This window comes from Pogona vitticeps, chromosome 8 (genome assembly GCF_051106095.1).
Source record: "Pogona vitticeps strain Pit_001003342236 chromosome 8, PviZW2.1, whole genome shotgun sequence".
NCBI lineage: Eukaryota > Metazoa > Chordata > Lepidosauria > Squamata > Agamidae > Pogona > Pogona vitticeps.
In genome coordinates this window covers 5,659,324-5,678,814 of record NC_135790.1, presented here as the reverse complement: position 1 = coordinate 5,678,814, position 19,491 = coordinate 5,659,324, and the positions used below count along the sequence as shown (strand labels likewise).

Sequence of the window (19,491 nt, the reverse complement as noted above, 5' to 3'; positions counted from 1 at the left end):
TTCCTTAAGGGTTTTGGCTGGGAAGGAGGCGAAAGGTAGGCTTTTTGTGGAGAAGTCTGTTTTTTCCTGTCTCTTTGTTCTGGCTCATCACATGGTCTAGTGGGAGGGCCTAGTAGTTTGAATCCTGATTTTACTGGAGCCTGTGTCCATTTTCCTTAAGGGTTTTGGCTGGGAAGGAGGCGAAAGGTAGGCTTTTTGTGGAGAAGTCTGTTTTTTCCTGTCTCTTTGTTCTGGCTCATCACATGGTCTAGTGGGAGGGCCTAGTAGTTTGAATCCTGATTTTACTGGAGCCTGTGTCCATTTTCCTTAAGGGTTTTGGCTGGGAAGGAGGCGAAAGGTAGGCTTTTTGTGGAGAAGTCTGTTTTTTCCTGTCTCTTTGTTCTGGCTCATCACATGGTCTAGTGGGAGGGCCTAGTAGTTTGAATCCTGATTTTACTGGAGCCTGTGTCCATTTTCCTTAAGGGTTTTGGCTGGGAAGGAGGCGAAAGGTAGGCTTTTTGTGGAGAAGTCTGTTTTTTCCTGTCTCTTTGTTCTGGCTCATCACATGGTCTAGTGGGAGGGCCTAGTAGTTTGAATCCTGATTTTACTGGAGCCTGTGTCCATTTTCCTTAAGGGTTTTGGCTGGGAAGGAGGCGAAAGGTAGGCTTTTTGTGGAGAAGTCTGTTTTTTCCTGTCTCTTTGTTCTGGCTCATCACATGGTCTAGTGGGAGGGCCTAGTAGTTTGAATCCTGATTTTACTGGAGCCTGTGTCCATTTTCCTTAAGGGTTTTGGCTGGGAAGGAGGCGAAAGGTAGGCTTTTTGTGGAGAAGTCTGTTTTTTCCTGTCTCTTTGTTCTGGCTCATCACATGGTCTAGTGGGAGGGCCTAGTAGTTTGAATCCTGATTTTACTGGAGCCTGTGTCCATTTTCCTTAAGGGTTTTGGCTGGGAAGGAGGCGAAAGGTAGGCTTTTTGTGGAGAAGTCTGTTTTTTCCTGTCTCTTTGTTCTGGCTCATCACATGGTCTAGTGGGAGGGCCTAGTAGTTTGAATCCTGATTTTACTGGAGCCTGTGTCCATTTTCCTTAAGGGTTTTGGCTGGGAAGGAGGCGAAAGGTAGGCTTTTTGTGGAGAAGTCTGTTTTTTCCTGTCTCTTTGTTCTGGCTCATCACATGGTCTAGTGGGAGGGCCTAGTAGTTTGAATCCTGATTTTACTGGAGCCTGTGTCCATTTTCCTTAAGGGTTTTGGCTGGGAAGGAGGCGAAAGGTAGGCTTTTTGTGGAGAAGTCTGTTTTTTCCTGTCTCTTTGTTCTGGCTCATCACATGGTCTAGTGGGAGGGCCTAGTAGTTTGAATCCTGATTTTACTGGACCGCGCGCCTAACGGCGCGCGAAATACTCTAAGTCTATCTCCAACCCCAATATGCTGAATATGGATGTCCTGAAGGAGGGCAGAATTTCAGCTTTAAAAAGAGAATGAGGAGGAGAGTGTGTCACATGAAATTCCCTAATCCTATCTCTTACTTAATTTGGTAAAAGAGAGCAGGCCGGGTAGGTGGGACTCGTCAGCCCTGGAAGGCAGCCCATCTAGGAGAAGGAAAACTCCAAATTTTAACCTCCACTGCCTTGTGGCTATATCCACTTATGGAAAGGGCTTCAGGAGATAACCTCGAGGCAAAATCCGGAGCCGGAGTCCCGGAGGCACTTTCTTTCACTCTGCCAACTCCTGCGACGTTGCTGGAACCAGTTGTATTGGCTCTTGCCTTTCCACTGGACCATTTCAGCGATGTGGAGAGGGGGGATTTGCTGCTTGGGTAACAGCCTATCCTCCATACTATTTTACCCAGGCTTCGTGCTCTGGAGAGGACACTCCAGCTTCGCATACAGCGTCGAAACAACACGGGAAGTAGCAGTTACCGGTTATAAGTCTCTGCTGAATTGGCGTAGAGCAGGACGCCAGGGGCTACTTCTGACGGTGGGAGAGGTCATTGCACCTCACTAAGTAGATACCGCCCGCCTTAAGCTGGGCAGCCCCCAGCCAGTAAGGTGCTACCTCGCCACGGTCTGTTAACCTCACGGGGTGCGTGGGGTTTAGGGTGAAACCCGACAAGCAGATCGACAACCGTGCACCATGCAACAATCATAAGAAAACTTCTGCCCTAAAGCTGGGCACCTGGAATGTACGGACAATGACCCCTGGCTTTCCTGACTACGGCTTTCCTAACGACCTGCAAGAAATAGACGATGTGCGCAAGACAGCTGTCATTGACATGGAACTGAGTAGACTGCAGATGGACATTGTTGCCCTGCAAGAGACAAGACTGCCAGACTCGGGATCTGTCAAAGAAAAAAACTTCTCATTCTTCTGGCAGGGAAAACCATCGAATGAGACCAGGGAATATGGTGTTGGCTTTGCAGTCAGAAACACTCTCCTGAGATGCATTGTTCCACCCACTGTGGGGAGTGAAAGAATCCTGTCTCTGCAGCTCCACTCATCAGCAGGACCAGTAACCCTCATTAGTGCATATGCACCAACACTGTCATCCACTCCAGAAGTGAAAGACAAATTCTACGACGATCTGGCAGCTACTATCAAAAAAGTCCCTGAAAGAGAGTCACTGTTCATTCTTGGAGACTTTAATGCTAGAGTTGGTGCTGATCACAATTCTTGGCCCACTTGTCTAGGCCGTTTTGGCATTGGAAAGATGAACGAAAATGGCCAACGCTTACTGGAGTTTTGCTGTTACTATGGTCTCTGTGTCAGCAACACATTCTTTAATACGAAGCTGCAACACAGAGTTTCCTGGAGACATCCAAGATCCAAGCATTGGCATCAGCTCGATTTGATCCTCACTAGACGTTCTAGCCTTCCTAGTGTTACGATCACACGCAGCTACCAGAGTGCTGATTGCGATACTGATCACTCCCTGGTGTGTAGTAGAGTAAAACTGCGAACAAAGAAATTGTATCACATGAAAAAGGAAGGAAGACCACGTATTGACATCAACAAGACTCGCGATCAAAGAAAAGTGAAGGAATTTGCCCAAGCACTCGAGGAAACCCTTCCAGGTCCAGCTAATGTAAATGCACCTGAACGATGGGAATACTTCAAGAACACTGTCTACAACACCGCCTTGTCCACCTTCGGCAAGAAGACCAGAAAGATGGCTGACTGGTTCGAAGCCCATTCGGAGGAGTTAATGCCAGCCATTGAGGATAAGAGAAGAGCTCTAGCAGCATACAAAGCCTGTCCTAGCGAGTACAACCTGCAAGCTCTTCGAGCCGCTCGTAGCCAAGTCCAACAGGCTGCCAGGAGATGCTCCAATGACTATTGGCTTCAGCTTTGCTCTCAGATACAGATAGCAGCGGACACAGGTAACATCAAAGGAATGTATGATGGTATCAAGCAGGCCTTAGGTCCATTACAGAAGAAATCTGCTCCCTTAAAGTCTACTACAGGTGTGATCATCCAGGACCGAGCACAGCAGATGGAACGCTGGGTGCAGCACTACTCCGAGCTATATTCCAGAAAGAATGTAGTAACCGAAGAAGCATTAAATAACATTGAGTGCCTGCCTGTCTTGGAAGAGCTGGACAGCGAACCAACCCTAGCAGAAATAAATGCGGCCTTGGATTCCCTCACCTCTGGCAAGGCACCTGGAAGGGACAACATCCCTGTTGAAGTGCTGAAATGCGGTAAGGAGATCATCATCACCGAACTGTATGAAATCTTTTGTCTCTGCTGGAGGGAAGGTGGAGTACCACAGGACATGAAGGACGCAAACATTGTCACGTTGTACAAGAACAAAGGTGACAGGGGTGACTGCAATAACTACCGTGGTATCTCTCTTCTTAGCGTTGTAGGGAAGCTGCTTGCCCGTGTTGTGCTGAAGAGGCTCCAGGTGCTTGCAGACAGAGTCTATCCGGAATCACAGTGTGGATTTCGAGCAAATAGATCCACCACTGACATGGTATTCTCCCTCCGACAGTTGCAGGAGAAATGCAGGGAACAACAACAGCCACTCTTAGTGGCCTTCATAGACCTTACAAAAGCATTTGACTTGGTTAGCAGGGATGGCCTTTTCAAAATACTTCCCAAGATTGGATGTCCACCTCGTCTCCTTAACATCATCAGGTCCTTCCACGATGGAATGAAAGGCACTGTAGTTTTTGACGGCTCAACATCAGATCCCTTTGACATCCGAAGCGGAGTGAAACAGGGCTGTGTCCTCGCACCAACACTTTTTGGGATCTTTTTTGCTGTCATGCTGAAGCATGCCTTTGGAACTGCAACAGAAGGTGTCTATCTCCGGACTAGATCAGATGGAAAGCTCTTTAATCTCTCTAGATTGAGAGCGAAGACCAAAGTCCAACTGAAATGCATGAGGGACTTCCTCTTTGCAGACGATGCAGCCATTGTTGCCCACTCTGCTGAAGACCTCCAACAACTCATGAACCGTTTCAGCAAGGCCTGCCAAGACTTTGGACTAACAATCAGCCTGAAGAAAACACAAGTCATGGGCCAGGGCGTGGACTCGCCTCCCTCTATTACCATCTCCACACAAGAATTGGAGGTTGTTCATGACTTTGTGTACCTTGGCTCAACCATCTCTGACACCCTCTCTCTAGATGTCGAGCTGGATAAACGCATTGGGAAAGCAGCCACCATGTTCTCTAGACTCACAAAGAGAGTATGGCTCAATAAGAAACTGACAACACATACCAAGATCCAGGTCTATAGAGCCTGTGTCCTGAGCACACTCCTGTACTGCAGCGAGTCCTGGACACTTTGTGCCCGGCAGGAGAGGAAGCTGAACACCTTCCATATGCGTTGCCTACGACGGATTTTTGGTATCACCTGGCAGGACAGAGTTCCAAATAGAGTAGTCCTAGAACGAACTGGAATTTTCAGCATGCATACATTACTGAAACAGCGACGTCTACGCTGGCTTGGGCACGTTGTGAGAATGGCTGATGGTCGGATTCCAAAGGATCTCCTATATGGAGAATTAGTGCAGGGAAATCGCCCCAGAGGGAGACCACAGCTGCGATACAAGGACATCTGCAAGCGGGATCTGAAGGCCTTAGGAATAGACCTCAACAGATGGGAAACTCTGACATCTGATCGTTCAGCCTGGAGGCAGGCAGTACATCACGGCCTCTCCCAATTTGAAGAGACCCTTGTCCAGCAGGCTGAGGCAAAGAGGAAGTCACAAAGGAAGCAAAACCAGGGAGCTGGACAGGGGACAGATTGGATTTGTCTCCAGTGTGGAAGGGATTGTCACTCTCGAATTGGCCTCCTCAGCCACACTAGACGCTGTTCCAAGTCCTCCATACAGAGCACGATACCATAGTCTTTCGAGACTGAAGGATGCCTACTACTACTAGTCTTGAGATGGAAATCAGAAGACAATCCATCGCAGGCAGCATGGAAGGTGCATGTGTAGATGGATCCCCCACTGCTGTTATGTGTCATCAGGTGTGATTTATGACAAGCCATATATAAGTGGTCTCCGAAATGTCCTGCAATCAATAGAGTCTTACAAATTCAAGGTTGTGACTTCCTTCATTGAATTTGTCAATCTCATATTTGGTCTTCCTTTCTCCCTGCTACCATCAATATTTCCTAACATTATTGTCTTTTCCAGTGAATCTTGTCTTCTCATGATGTTGCCAAAGTAACATCAAGAGAAGTTTTGACTTCAGACAAAGTTCAGGCTTGATTCAATCTAGGACCCTTTCATTTAGCCTTCTGGGAATCCAGAGTATCTGTAAAGCTTTTCTCCAACACCACATTTCTAATGGAACAATTTTTTTCCTGTCAACTTTCTTCGCTTTCCACTTAACACACCTGTACACAGTAGCTGGAAATACAACTTTACTGATGATGATCTTGACTTTGGTCTCCAGTGACACATCCTTAGGCTAAATCCCACTCTGCCCTGTTTAAATAATGCTCTCAATGCTGCAAAGTTTTGCTCCATTTTGCTTACTTTTCTTGGTATCAACCAGAAACTTCTAGCTCTTTATTTAACCCACCAATAATCTCTTACCATTGGCCCAACTGGCCTTCTGGGCATTGAAACCAATGCAACAACAGGCATACCACATGAAATTTGTTGAAGCACAAGGGATATTTATTAAATTCATTCCAGAACTGGGTAATAAGATACTAGCTTCACTGTTTTTCGTGGTCAGATTTTCTACACGGTAGTAAAAAGACCAACCTTTTTTCCTAGATGTATATCTATGAGCTAATCCTTTCCTGTGTTTGAGTGACTGCCAGGGAATAATAATCGTGGTTTGGAAAGCTCATGCCACATCTTGGTTTTGCTTCACGTGGAAACTATTCCCTACACGTGGCCCTCCCAACCACTTCACGTGCTGTAACGTGGATGACAAAAGGAGTAACTCTGCAGAAATTGGCAACCAGTGAATGTCACCGCTCAGCAAAAGGCCAAGAAGCCAGGTTTACATTTCCCGTTGCCTTAATCCCCCTCCCTATTGAATCCAAGAGGCTCCAGACACTTCAAACCGATCTGGTTGAACAACAGACCTTCACAATAAATACACTTTTTGGCTGAACTTTGGGGAGCTTTAACGATCCCCAGACAGGGAATACCAAACCACTCTCCATAAAAGTGGAAAGGGGAATCATCTGTCTGTTGAGTCTTTTGGATGTAACTTGACTATATGGTACTTAAATCCAGACATTCGCTAATGGAAATGTACATTGTGACATCACAGTAGGCCAAGTTTGAGGGAAAGAGGAAATTTCTCTGAAATGTGTAGGTTACGTTTCTGAAAGTCAAGATAAGGCATTTTGGGTTTTTTTATCTTCTGTTGATGGTGTGTCTTCTGGATAAAACAGTAACAAGCAGAGGACAACAGAAGGAGAAAGCCCAATAATATTCCCATTTAAAGGAGTTGCTTGAACAACTGCAGCCCTTTCTCATGAGTTGCTCTTTAGAACAGGGAGCAAATCACTCCAGGTTGGGAATTAATCCATTATTTCCTCTCACATTCCGGCAAGCTGACAAACTTTTTTTTCCTGGATTGGTTCTTCCAGGCCCAAATGCGTTTGGGGTGATGGGGAGGTGCTGCACACTCGTCATCTCTCCTGTTCTTTCCTGGCCCTTGAGTCAGCATTTGTGCTCTGGTTTATAGAAGATGTGGACGTGGTGGCGCTGCGGGTTAAACTGCAGAAGCCTTTGTGCTGCAAGGTCAGAAGACCAGCAGTCGTAAGATCGAATCCACCCAACGGAGGAAGCTCCCATCGCTCGTCTCAGCTCCCGCCAATCTAGCATTTCGAAAGCAGGCACAATGCAAAATGCGAGTAGATAAATAGGTACCACCACGGTGGGAAGGTAATGGCGTTCCATGTCTAGTCGCACTGACCACGTGACCACGGAAGATTGTCTTTGGACAAATGCTAGCTCTGTGGGTTGGAAATGGAGATGAGCACTGCCCCCTAGAGTTGGACATGACCGGACAAATTGCCAAGGAGGACCTTTACCTTTACCTTATAGAAGAATATGATTGTCTTTAGCTGGCTGGGTGGCTCTGTACCTGGATGCACAGCCAGAGTTTGGAAGTTCAATTTTTCTGTGTTGCATCGTGGGAGAAGAGCCAGCCTGGGTAGCCTTGGAGAGCTGTGCAGTCCAAGGGCGCCCCCAGTGGAAGGGAAAGGTAAACCACTTGAGCATTCCCCTAGCTGAAAAGGGTCACCATAAGTCAGAACTGACTCGGAATCCACAGGAAGGATATTTTGCATTTTGATTAGATTTAGTTGTAATAATGATGTGCTGCCGGTTAAGTTCTGACTTAGGGCAACCATCCCAGAGTCCAGAAGTGATTTACCAGTCCTTCCTGCTGCTGACACTGCGGCACAATGAAGCCTGCCCAAGATCACATAAACCCGTCAGCTACAAACATTCAGAGTGATCTTGGCTGAGCCCCATCCTGGAATACACCAGGTGGACTCCAAATCTCATCCCCTTGCTCTCCAGCGTCTACTCTACTCTAACACATTTACCATTTATCGATTGATTGATTGGAATTCTATACCACCATTCTTCTCTAAACAAATAGCTCACATACGTCCACCCAAAGAGCCCCCTGTTTTTGTAATTGCCCCATGACCCAATCATCTGAATTCACCCTTGGCCTCAGGCATCTTGGGCCACTTCATTCATGGTGTTTATATTTGCATATTCCTGTCACACAGATCCCCATTCGTTGCTGCAGCTCTCCAGTGAGGACGATGCACTGGTGAACCAGCCGAAAGTTAGAGGTGTAAAACCAACATATCTGCACATGCCTCAGACGACCTTCTCATTCCTACCTGTTGGAGTGTCTTTCCCCCATGTCATCTGCCCAACCCACCAGATCCTCTCAGGCCAAGCTCCTCCATGCAGCCACCCCGAGGGAGGCCCCAAAGTCATGTATTAGAGGCAGGGCCTTCTCAGGGGTGGCATCACCTCCCTGTACTCATTTAGGAGGCAATTAAAAACACAACTTTTCAGAGAGACCTTGCATGCCGACCCTGGTTGAAGACCTTGCCTTCTGCTTTGCTTCAGTCTGAGAACTAATTTGCGCCATTGGTTTTTAAATTTTTAGACTATGCTTTTGTTTTGTGTAGTAATTTTGTGCTTACTGCTCTGTTGCAGTTTGTTTTAATGACTTGTAAACCACTGAGAGTAATGGGGCAGTATATAAATCAAAGTAATAAATAAAATAAATTAATTAATATTAATTTTTTTTCTTTCTCTTCCAGCAAGCCAGCCCAGCTGTCTCCTCTCAACCTTCCTCTCCGAATTCAACAAAAATTCAATAAAAGACTTGTTTTCTAAGGGGACTGACTATTTTTCCCAAAATGGAGAGTTTCCTTGATTTTAGGCTTAACCACTGCCTAGTTATATTGTTCCTCTCGACGTACCTGAGCCCCCTGACCCTTGCTCAGGGTGGCCAGTGGCAATATAATTTCCCTCAGGACCAGCCTCAGCAGCAGGATCCAGCACCCGCCAGCACCCCCAAGATCCAGGTGCGATTGGCAGGGGAAAAGAGGAAGCACAATGAAGGGCGGGTGGAAATCTTCTACAACTCTCAGTGGGGGACAGTGTGTGATGACGACTTCTCCATCCATAATGCGCACGTAGTCTGCAAGGAGCTGGGCTACATGGAGGCAATATCCTGGCTCCCTGGTTCTAAATACGGCAAGGGAGAAGGTAAGCCTTTTCCTTTCCCTTATGGCATGGAGGGTTGGGCATATTTGGTGTTTCTGCTAACGAAGTGCACCAGGCGAGTGCACGGCTTATACCTATTGAAGAGGAGCTACTGATAGAATGAAAGGAGTCCCATGATTGTAGGGAATGATAGATGTTTCCCCCTCCTATGCCCCACCACAGCTGCCTCACACAGGGACATGGTAGGGTCGGCACTGGCAGAGTGTCCAAGAACTTTTGCATGTTCCTACTTACAGCACACTCCAGGGCATGTCTGGGTGGAAGGGGTCACCCCTAAGGTCAGTGGGATGTACTTCCAGGTAAGTGTGTGCACATGCCTTGACTTCTGAAAAGGTCATTGCAATAATATTTTTAAAGCTTCTGGGGCATTTCAAAACCCTGTGGGATCCAGATGGTAACTTGTGTGGAACTACCGTATTTTTCTGTGTACAAGACGCACCCATCTATAAGACACCCCCCACTTTTCTAATACAAAATTAAGAAATCTAAGTGGGGCTTAGCAAGTGTAGGGGGAAAGAGATAAAAGCGCTGCAGAATCGCGTTGAACCCTGCTTTCCCCTCCTCTTGTTTTTGTTCTCTCCTCAGCTTATTTCCATGTATAAGACGACCCTCAATTTTAGTCTAAAGGTTTTAGACAAAAGTATAGTCTTATACAAGGAAAAATATGGTAATATGTGAGAGGGAGTGGGGAGTTTGAAGAGCATAAGCATGGCAGCCCTGCCCAGTGCTCTCTATGCATTCAGCACATGTGAGAAATGGGATAGGTGCCTACTAGGACACTCAAAAAAGTGCTACATGGATGTGTTTTATACATGGAAGTAAGCTGAGGAGAGAACAAAAACAAGTGGAGAGGAAAGCAGGGATCAAAGCGATCCTGCAGCGCTTTGATCCCTTTACCCCTACACTTGCTAAGTCCCACTTAGATTTCTTAATTTTGGATTAGAAAAGTGGGGGTGTCTTATACATGGGGGAGTCTTATACATGGAAAAAATATGGTATTTTTGAAGCAGCTGGCTCTTGGATGGGCAACCAAGATTCATTAGCTTTACAAAATGCCTGTTCCTCTTATAGATGAAAACAGGTACTGCAGGTTTGTTGACATGGGAAAGAAACTCCACCTGCATTTCTGAACTCTCCTGGAGGGCTACGTTCTGGGGGTTGTCATGATGGACTTTAGAAAATGTCACCATGCCATTGGTTAACTCGTGGTGATTGCAATGGCTCCCCAAGGAAGACCTTCTCAGGTTCCTATTTCCATCTTTTCTGACTTCTGTGCTCTATAGGTCCCATCTGGATGGACAATGTCTACTGTACTGGCAGAGAATCTACACTGGCTGCGTGCTCCTCCAACGGTTGGGGTGTGTCAGACTGTAAGCATACCGAAGATGTGAGTGTTGTCTGCAGCGAAAAGAGAATCCCCGGCTTCAAATTTGATGATTCCTTGCTCAACCAAATAGAGGTAAGTGTAATTCAGAATCTTGATCCTTGTGCCTTGGTAGCTTGCCTCCAATTCCTTTAACAAATTCATGTTCCATTTAGAAGAAAAACTGATACATGGACAATCAAATACAGTATATGAATCAAGGTGCGATGCATCTGTAGGCCATGTCAGAGCTTGGAAAAGTTGCTTTTTGGACTATAGCTCCCTGATTTCCTTAGCCAGGATGGCCAGCAGCTGGATGGCCAAAAATAACACCACCATATTCTTTACTTCTGCAGGACTAATTTGCTCCAAGCTGGCTGGACAGCTCAGTGGTTGAGGTACCTGGCAGCAGAGCCAGAGGTTGGGAGTTTGATTCCCCACTTGTGCCTCCAGGGAAAACAGCCAGCCTGGGTAGCCTTGGGCAAGCTGCACAGTCCCAGGGATGCCCCTAGAGGAAGGGAAGGGTAATGCACTTTTGAGTACTCTCTATCCAGAAAACACTGAAAAGGGTCAACTGAAGACACATGATTATTATTATTATTATTAATTTGCTCCAACATGGCCAGGCAACTTTACTTAACAGAGCTGAGGTGGGCTACCTACCCTATCAATGCAGAGGACTAAATCCTGAAGCAAAATAGATGATTTGAACTCTGCCAATTAGTTGAAGATAGAAGTTAGCACTTACTTGACATCTGGTTCTCCCTCACCCCACACCCGCCCACATTTTAACCTCAGAACAACCCTGTGAGGTAGTCTGGCTTAAGAGAATGGCAACTGGCCCAAAGTCACCTCATGAGCTTCATGGATCAACGGGAGATATTAACCTCTGTCAGCTCCTGTCATGGCCAAATGTGAGCTTTCCTTCTGTGGTCCAAGCACTGCAAGGCAAACTCTCACTCCTTTAAGGATGTGAAGATGCTGACAGCCAGGTGCTTGCAAGAGGATTAGCCAGTCTACACTCTGTACAGATGGCTAGGGAAGAGAGGAGGCGCCCTTCTGTGATTGCCACAAGGCAATCAGCACTCTGCCCAGCCAGCTTTTCCTGGAAAGCAGAAGAAGCTCATTGCTCCCGGGTTTACCTCCTATCATTGGAAAAAGGAATTCAGTGAGTGCTGGTTGTGTGTGATTGTCACAGCAGCAATTTGGTCAGCCGACAAAGCCAGCAGGGACGGCTGAGGGGCCTTACACCGAGAGAGGCCCGGAAAGAAAGAACAAGAAACTGGGCCTTCTCGGCAGTGGCCCCTCGGCTGTGGAATAATCTACCAACGGAAATCCACCTGGCTCCCTCACTGGGTGTTTTTAAAAGCCATTTAAAAACTTGGCTCTTTAGGCAGGCCTTCCCTCCAATCAATTAACTGTTTCGTTTCTTTAATTTCCCATCTTGATAATGTATATATATCCACTAGTTAGTTACTTGTATTATTAAGTTTTAATAACTATATTATTCTATTGTATTTTATCATTTTTTGTAAGCCGCCCCGAGCAGACTTTGTCTAGAGGGGTGGGGTATAAATCTAAATAAAGTAAAGTAAAGCAGCAATTCGGTTCACTTCCCACGATTTGCTCTGGTTTGTGACCAGGAAAGAAAGCATGTTCATGGTTTGCCCCTTGGATTTCCCAGGCATGACCCTCTGCTTGAACCGCATCTCTGGAACAGTAACATTATGTCAGCTCTGAGGATGGGTTATCTCTGACTCATAATCTAGCTCTAGGTCACTGCAAAAAGCAGCACAGCTGGGCCCACTGCAAGCTCACTGCTCAAAACGAGAAACTCGTGGCTCAGCTAACTCTCTTCATTTGCCCGTATTCTTTTATGAAAGAAGAACCAAGTATGGTAAACTATCTTTTCCCCTCTTCCCTTAAGGAGTGGAAGTGTATTTTGACTCCAGTAGGGTTCCCTTGGGGATGACTCAGTGTAAGAGGGGAGGTGACCAAATATCTGGGATGGCTTTATCAGTCACTGGCTTCCCCAGAGCCACGTTTTGAATTCTCAGAGCAGAGACTGGGGGCGGTGAGGTCGGGGGGGGGGGGAATGACAGGGAACACAGTCTAGACAGAGGTCATCTCTCCCTGGGATGCTTGACATATTAATCATGCAAGCCCAGCTTCTCTGCCTCGTTTGTTCCATTTGCTAAGGACTGAAATGCCTGGAGGTTAATTAAAGGCTGTTTCTGGAGAATCAGTTTTACACTGTCCTAGGTTTTCCTAAAAAGTTGCAAAGTCCTCTCCCTTCTCTGGCCAGAGAGAGGAAATGAAGTATAAGTTCAATTATCCATGTAGGAGGAAGCAAGAGAGCAAAGAACGTAGCTTGTTCATCTGCCAGTTTCTCTGCTGGCTCTAATGATCCCTGTGCTTACCCTACCAAAAAATGGTAGGAAAATACCTCAAATTTCGCCTTCCTGAAACTGATGCTTTCGAGGTAGGACCGTCTGCCATTCCCATTATCCCTAGCCAACCATGTTGTGGGGTATTATGGGACTTGTGGCCCAACCCATTGGGAGGGTTGTGGATTGGAACAGCTACCATAGACCATGATGCACATCAGGGGTTGAAGCAAGGTCTTGATTTTTCATTATGACAATGGGAAGCAGCCATTGCTGACTGATAAAGTTCTGATTGATACAGAAGTGGGGAGAGAAACATGTTCTAGAGCTATGGAGGACACGGACACGGACCAATACGGATCAGTATTGTTGCACACAGATTCTTCAGTGGCCATAGTTTTGCCTTAAAGGTCATGCCAGAATGTGTGTTTGGGTCTCTGCTTCTCTTATCCATCCATCCATCCATCCATCCATCCATCCATCCATCCATCCATCCATCCATCCATCCATCCATCCATCCATCCATCCATCCATCCATCCATCCATCCATCCATCCATCCATCCATCCATTCATTCATTCATTTAAACCTGAAAAAAATTTTACCAGTGAAAGAGGAAGCGGGGAGCCCAGCCTCCTTCTATATGAACCAACCATCCAGTGCCCAGTTCTCCACTCCTGCTTTGGGAGAAGAATCGTGTCCTCTGTGCTGAAGGGCCTGTGATGCCCAACACCTCAGAGGCCTTTTTCCAGCACGTGGGGGCATGCAGACCGAGAGCCTGCAGTTGTCCTCCATGCATGCGGATGAGAAAGCTCCAGACTTCCCATAGCACCACAGAGTGGAAAAACGGATACAGTTAACAGGCAAAGCCTGGCTGCACAGCTGTTTGAGCTATTATCACTCACGGTACCCCTAAGGCTAAAATACAATCCAGCCTTCTACAGTGAAGTTTCTTTTGTCTCTTTAACACAAAAGCCCCTTCTCTCTTTGAAGGAATCAAGAGAAAGGCATAACAGCAGGCAGCTAAGGTCTCGGACTAGAGGTGGGGATATTCGTATTCGTAAACAAATACGAATTTCCCCATCCCAGCTGGACTTAATGAGGGTCTGGTCCCCAGGACCAGAGCGTCCATTCTCTTCCCACCAAGAGCACCAGGAGCTTTGCTGTCTCCCTGCTCTGCTGACCAGTCCAGGCAAGGGGCGGGAGGACGAGTCTCTCTGCGTGGATGCTAATTGGCCAGCTGAGCAGGGAGACAGTAGACCTCCTGGAGCCATTGGCAGGAAGAGCGGGACCTTCATGGCCCTGGGATGCATGAGTGGGACGGTCCTGTCCTGGGGGCCGGACCCTCAGTAGGTCCAGCTGGGATGGCGATATTTGTATTCATTTACAAATACAAATATTTGTATTTGTTTACGAATACAAATATTTGTATTTGTTTACGAATACAAATTCGTAATATTTGTTGACGAATACAAATATCCCCATCTGGGTCTGAGACTACAACTCGCAAATGCCCCAACCAGCATACTTGTTAGTAATGGATTGTGGGAGTTACAGTCTACAGCATCTGAAGAGTTCCAGGTTGCTTTGCCCCTCTGACCAATAAAGTCTTGCAGAATTTTGAATTTCTGGTTAAATTCCTCTAGCTGCACAGCAGAAATGCAGGGATTCCCAGAGCAGAATTAACTTCAAGTTCCTCAGAGCAGGCCACCCCCTTTTTCTTATCAGCTGGATATTTCAGTTTCAATGGTTCACTCTGAGAGATTATTAGGAGAAATAAGAAGATTCATTACTCACCATAGAACAGATCAAACAGCAAACTGACAAATATGGCTGACTGACTTCCAGCGATAGGTCTCAACAAAATCACTGCCAGCTTTCAACAGACTACTGAGAGAGATAAAGAAGCAGAGAGGCGGGCCTCTCTTTGGATCAAAGGTAGAGGTGGAACTATTGGTTAGTGCTGGATAGATTGACAGTCACCCCAGGCCAGAAAGATCCCTCCCAGCCACACCTACTAAAGGTTGCATGCAATATTGTAGAAACTCCAAAACAGTACAGTGCTTCCATCAGACCTGGGATTAACATCTTAACTTGGGGGAGCAGGGCAGAGGATTTTGAAGGGGAGAATGGTAGGGGCTTGACACTCTCCCTCCAGTGTCTGCTGACTGAGGAAACAAGTTGCTACTAGGGAGTCAATAAAGACAGCAGGTGTGACTGCAGCATTCCTTCACAGTCCACACTATCCTCACTTCTGTAAAGAAAGTTGAAGGAAAGAACAATCCATGCACGTCGATCCCTATCATCATTCCATGGTAAGGATAGGAATTGATCAGACAGACCCGGGAAGAAAAAGTTACAACTGGATCTTCAACGACTAGTTGATCAAATTCTATAGAACTGCCAAGGGAAATATTTAACTGAATCCAACTGGCAACATTTCCTTCCATTTTTTTCATGGCTGAGCAACAACTTAAATTGTGAATATTCTCTGACAGTCTGAATTTAAGACACAAAGGCCAAAATCCTGTTGCTTAGTGTAGTGAATTGCACTAGAGTAGGCCCATTGAATCAATGGGAAGGTGAGTCAACTCCTCCATAGGTTCCATTGATTCAAATGGGTCTACTTTAGTTATGACACAATGGAACTTACAGGGAGTGACTGGATCCCCATTGATTCAATGGGTCTGCTCTAGTGCAATTTACAATGCTCACCCAACAAAATTTGGGCTAATTTCATATTGCTTATGTCTCCATCCAGCATTAGCTACTCAACACTATTTAAATATGTTTATTAGCACTTTGCCATATTATTCAGCAGTTTACTGGGTGCAGAAAATCAGTCTCTTCTAGTCTTTTTTTTTGTAAAGGACACACAGCAATACAGATACACTTTTTAAAAAAAGAATTTGCCTGAGACATCCTTTCGAAAATATTTCTTGTTGACATTTGGCCCTTTCTGCTTAATTCTGGCCTTGATGCTAAATCTGGCAAGCCACTGTGCAAATCGCCCACTTTTGGGCTGCTTCCAGATTTGAGCATCAGACCAGCTGTGGACGGATGTAAACTTTGAGAGCAGGTGTCCCTGGGCATAGAAGTCAGACTCTCTCATATCCAAACACAGCTGCAAAAGTAACACACTGTCTGACAAAGTGGACGTGTCCATGGAAGTTCACATTAAAATATAATAGTTGGTCTTCAAGGTGCCACCATGTCTTGTCTTGTTTCGTTTCTTTGGATTTTGCCTGATGCCCTCTCTTCAGGAAGTCTTCTGTCCCTTTCCTTTTATTCTACTTGAAGAGAAGGAGGAAGATGGTAGGGGTTTGGTACTTTTCAGAGGGTAGGAGGAATGTATTCCATAATGAAAAGGGGTAGCACTAGCTATTTCTCCCCTTTAAGCACTCAAGGCACCATAACAAGGTTGTGTCCAGGCACGGGAGAAAAACTGCAGTTTGCATGAAGAGCTTGAGAAGATGACCTGAACTATAACTCCCAGAATCCACCATTCTGGCCGTGCCACCTGGGAATTCTGGGAGTTGTGGTCCAAAAGAGTTACTTCTGCTCTCTGCTGACCCACATGCATGAGACATTGGCAGGAACACCAGTACCCTGTGTCTCACTGTCTTCAGCAGTGCCTGAGCACCAGGTTAATAATAACCAAGGGGAATATTTTCACATAAAGATTTAGGTTCCCAACATTTTTTGGGAGCAAGCAATCAAGAAATCACATGTCTGATGATTTATACAGAGAGCTGTTCTCTGTAGGATATATGACACCCCTAGCTTCGCCAGGTTCCTAAGCTGGAAAAACATTGTTTGAAATTGAAAACTGACAATCTTTGCACACTGTTTCTGATTGTCTTGTGTTCTGGAAGATGATGGTGGTGGTGGTGGTTCACTTGAGGCAATAGAGAACTTCCAGCAACAGGCTTTCTGTTTCTGAAGCCTGACCTTGGCTGATCCATGCCATAGACTGGAACAAATATTTATTTGCAGTGGAAAAAACCTTTCTCAGGTCATATTCATCCAGACCAGTCTCATGGTGGTTTTCCAGCAATGGTATTCGAGTGGATGTATATATTTATCAACAGAATTAAGGATTCTCTCCAAAGAACCATCTGCTGTGGTTTAGCAAATTTGCTGAACTTTAAAAAGTTGGCTCTGGAGTTGCAAAAAACTCTGGAGTTGCAAAAAGCTGTGCTGCACATGAATCTTTGCATGTGATGAATAGCAGCAGAAGAGGATGAGATAAAAACTTGAGGGACAATCCAGTGGAGAGCCGCTGATTGTAAGCTAGGTGGAAACAGTGTAGGTTAAAAAAAAAAAGATCAATACCCCAGTAAATATTCACATTACATTTACATTGCTGCAGCTCAGTGTCAGAGCACATGGTTTGTATGTATCAACTCTCTGGTTCCATATGTGTTATGTGTTATTAAGTCACTTCATCCTTACAGTTACCCTAGTAGGATTTATGGGAGATTATGTGAGATGTTCAAGGAGAGATTTGCCATTGCTGCCACACACACCCCCAAGTGAGGTTCCATGGAATTGAACAGGGATTTGAACCCAGGTCTCTGATGCTATCCTCTACACTTTACTGGCTTTCTCTGACTCTATGTCTTTCAACTGAAAAGGTCTCAGAAAGAAAGAAACAAACATCAGAGCCAACAGAGAACCACATTAATAGCATATAAGCTGGACTTGGGCAACTTTGATCTTCTGCAAACCTGTTGTCGGCTGTACCATTCCTTCCCACCAAAAGTCATGGAAGTAGAAGTCTGAGTTCCATATCCTTCTCTCTCTCTCTCTCTCTCTCTCTCTCTCTCTCTCTCTCTCTCTCTCTCACACACACACACACACACACACACACACACACACACACACACACACACACACACACACACACACACACACACACACACACACACACAAATTAAGGTGCCAAAAAATTAAAGATGAAGCTTGTTTCCTGGATTGATTTTAAAGGGGGATATCCATGAAGAAGACTCGAGGGGGGGGATATATCCATGGGCAGAGGCTGCATAAAATCTTTATGCTGTGTGGATTGTATGACCACACAATTCTGGTCTAAGCAGTTATTGCACACAGTTTTGAAAAATCAAATTAGGCATATTTTTGTGTGTGTGTGTGTGTGTGTGTGTGTGTGTGTGTGTGTGTGTGTGTGTGTGTGTGTGTGTGTGTGTGTGTGTGTGTGTGTGTGTGTGTAATTTGCTCCGGATTCTAGTTTGAATTTTACAGAACGTGTCCAAAACGCTAAGCTTCTGCTACCATTAGCAGCCCCAACAGGAAAGGGAGAGTCCATAGCTCTGTGTGGTTTTCCGCGCAGAAGTTCCGGATTTGGCCTCTGGACAATCCAAAGGAAAGAATGTTAGCCAGGTTTGGAAATCTTCTACCTGAGATCCCAGACAGCCAAAGTCATCAAAGAGGGTATACTGATCAGCTGGAAGAGCAAGGGTTTGGTCTCAGTAAAAGGCAATCTCATGCGTTTATCTGGTAGGACCAACAGTCTGACTCATTCTTACAGAGGCACACATACCCCTCTCTTGCAGACAGACACCTCTTCATATTTTTTGGCTTGTACAGCCGACTATTGAGTGCGTTGGCTGCTCCCTTCTTCACACTCTTGCCTACACTCAGGTCATGCAAATTTCCTGTGTCCTCTCTACGCTTTGCAGCAATTGGAATGTTTGTCATACATTCTGTAACATCTCGCCCACCCAAATGATAGCAAGGGATGACCTCTTTCAACTGAAGCTAGAATTCTGGCAGTCAACAGTGATGTGATTTTTCAACTAGAGCAAGCCTGTGTCAGGTTCTTTTGAACTGAACTGATACCGGATGGAGCAGGGCAGACAAACCATGATTTGGGAGTGGGAGAAGTGCACTTGCTCTCTGTTCTCCTGTGAAACTTCCACTGGTCATTGTGTAACCATACTCCATAACATCATTCAGTCTATTATTCTAACTTGGCTTTGACTTCAAAAATAGGTATGAACAAAGAGATATTGGCAACAAGATGTCCAGAATGCAAAATATCCCCAACAGAACCAAAACTCCTGTCATCAGCCACTACCATGGCCACTGGCTGTGCTAACTGTGGATGATGGAAACTGTAGCCCAGTTATGTCTGAGGTACACCAAGTTAGGCAGAGCTACCAATGAACTCCTGCCAGCCTAGCAGTTCGAAAGCATGCAAATGCAAGTAGATAAATAGGTACCACCATGGTGGGAAAGTCACGGAGTTCCGTGTCTAGTTGTGCTGGCCATGTGACCATGGAAACTGTCTACGGACAAAACGCTGGCTCTAGGGCTTGGAAACGGGGATGAGCACCGCGCCGTAGAGTCAGACACGACTGGACTAAATGTCAAGGGGAATCTTTACCTACCAATAGTAATGACTTTGAATGACGTGTCAGTTTCTCCATTGCCATTGCCTTCATGTGAGTGAACCAAGTTATTAACTTCATTAGTAGATGGAATGATAACTTTGAGATTTATA

The 19,491-nt window shown here is 45.8% G+C and overlaps 1 protein-coding gene across 1 annotated transcript in view; it reads left to right on the top strand.

Annotated features, from left to right (window-relative positions):
- The window catches only part of LOXL2 (lysyl oxidase like 2), a 97,152-nt gene that overhangs the window by 26,913 nt on the left and 50,748 nt on the right, over nucleotides 1–19,491 (top strand). The window contains exons 2-3 of the mRNA XM_020780342.3: nucleotides 8,751–9,201; nucleotides 10,503–10,678. Coding sequence (XP_020636001.3) covers nucleotides 8,850–9,201; nucleotides 10,503–10,678 — 528 coding nt within the window. The 5' untranslated portion in view covers nucleotides 8,751–8,849. The remainder of the gene's footprint in view (nucleotides 1–8,750; nucleotides 9,202–10,502; nucleotides 10,679–19,491) is intronic.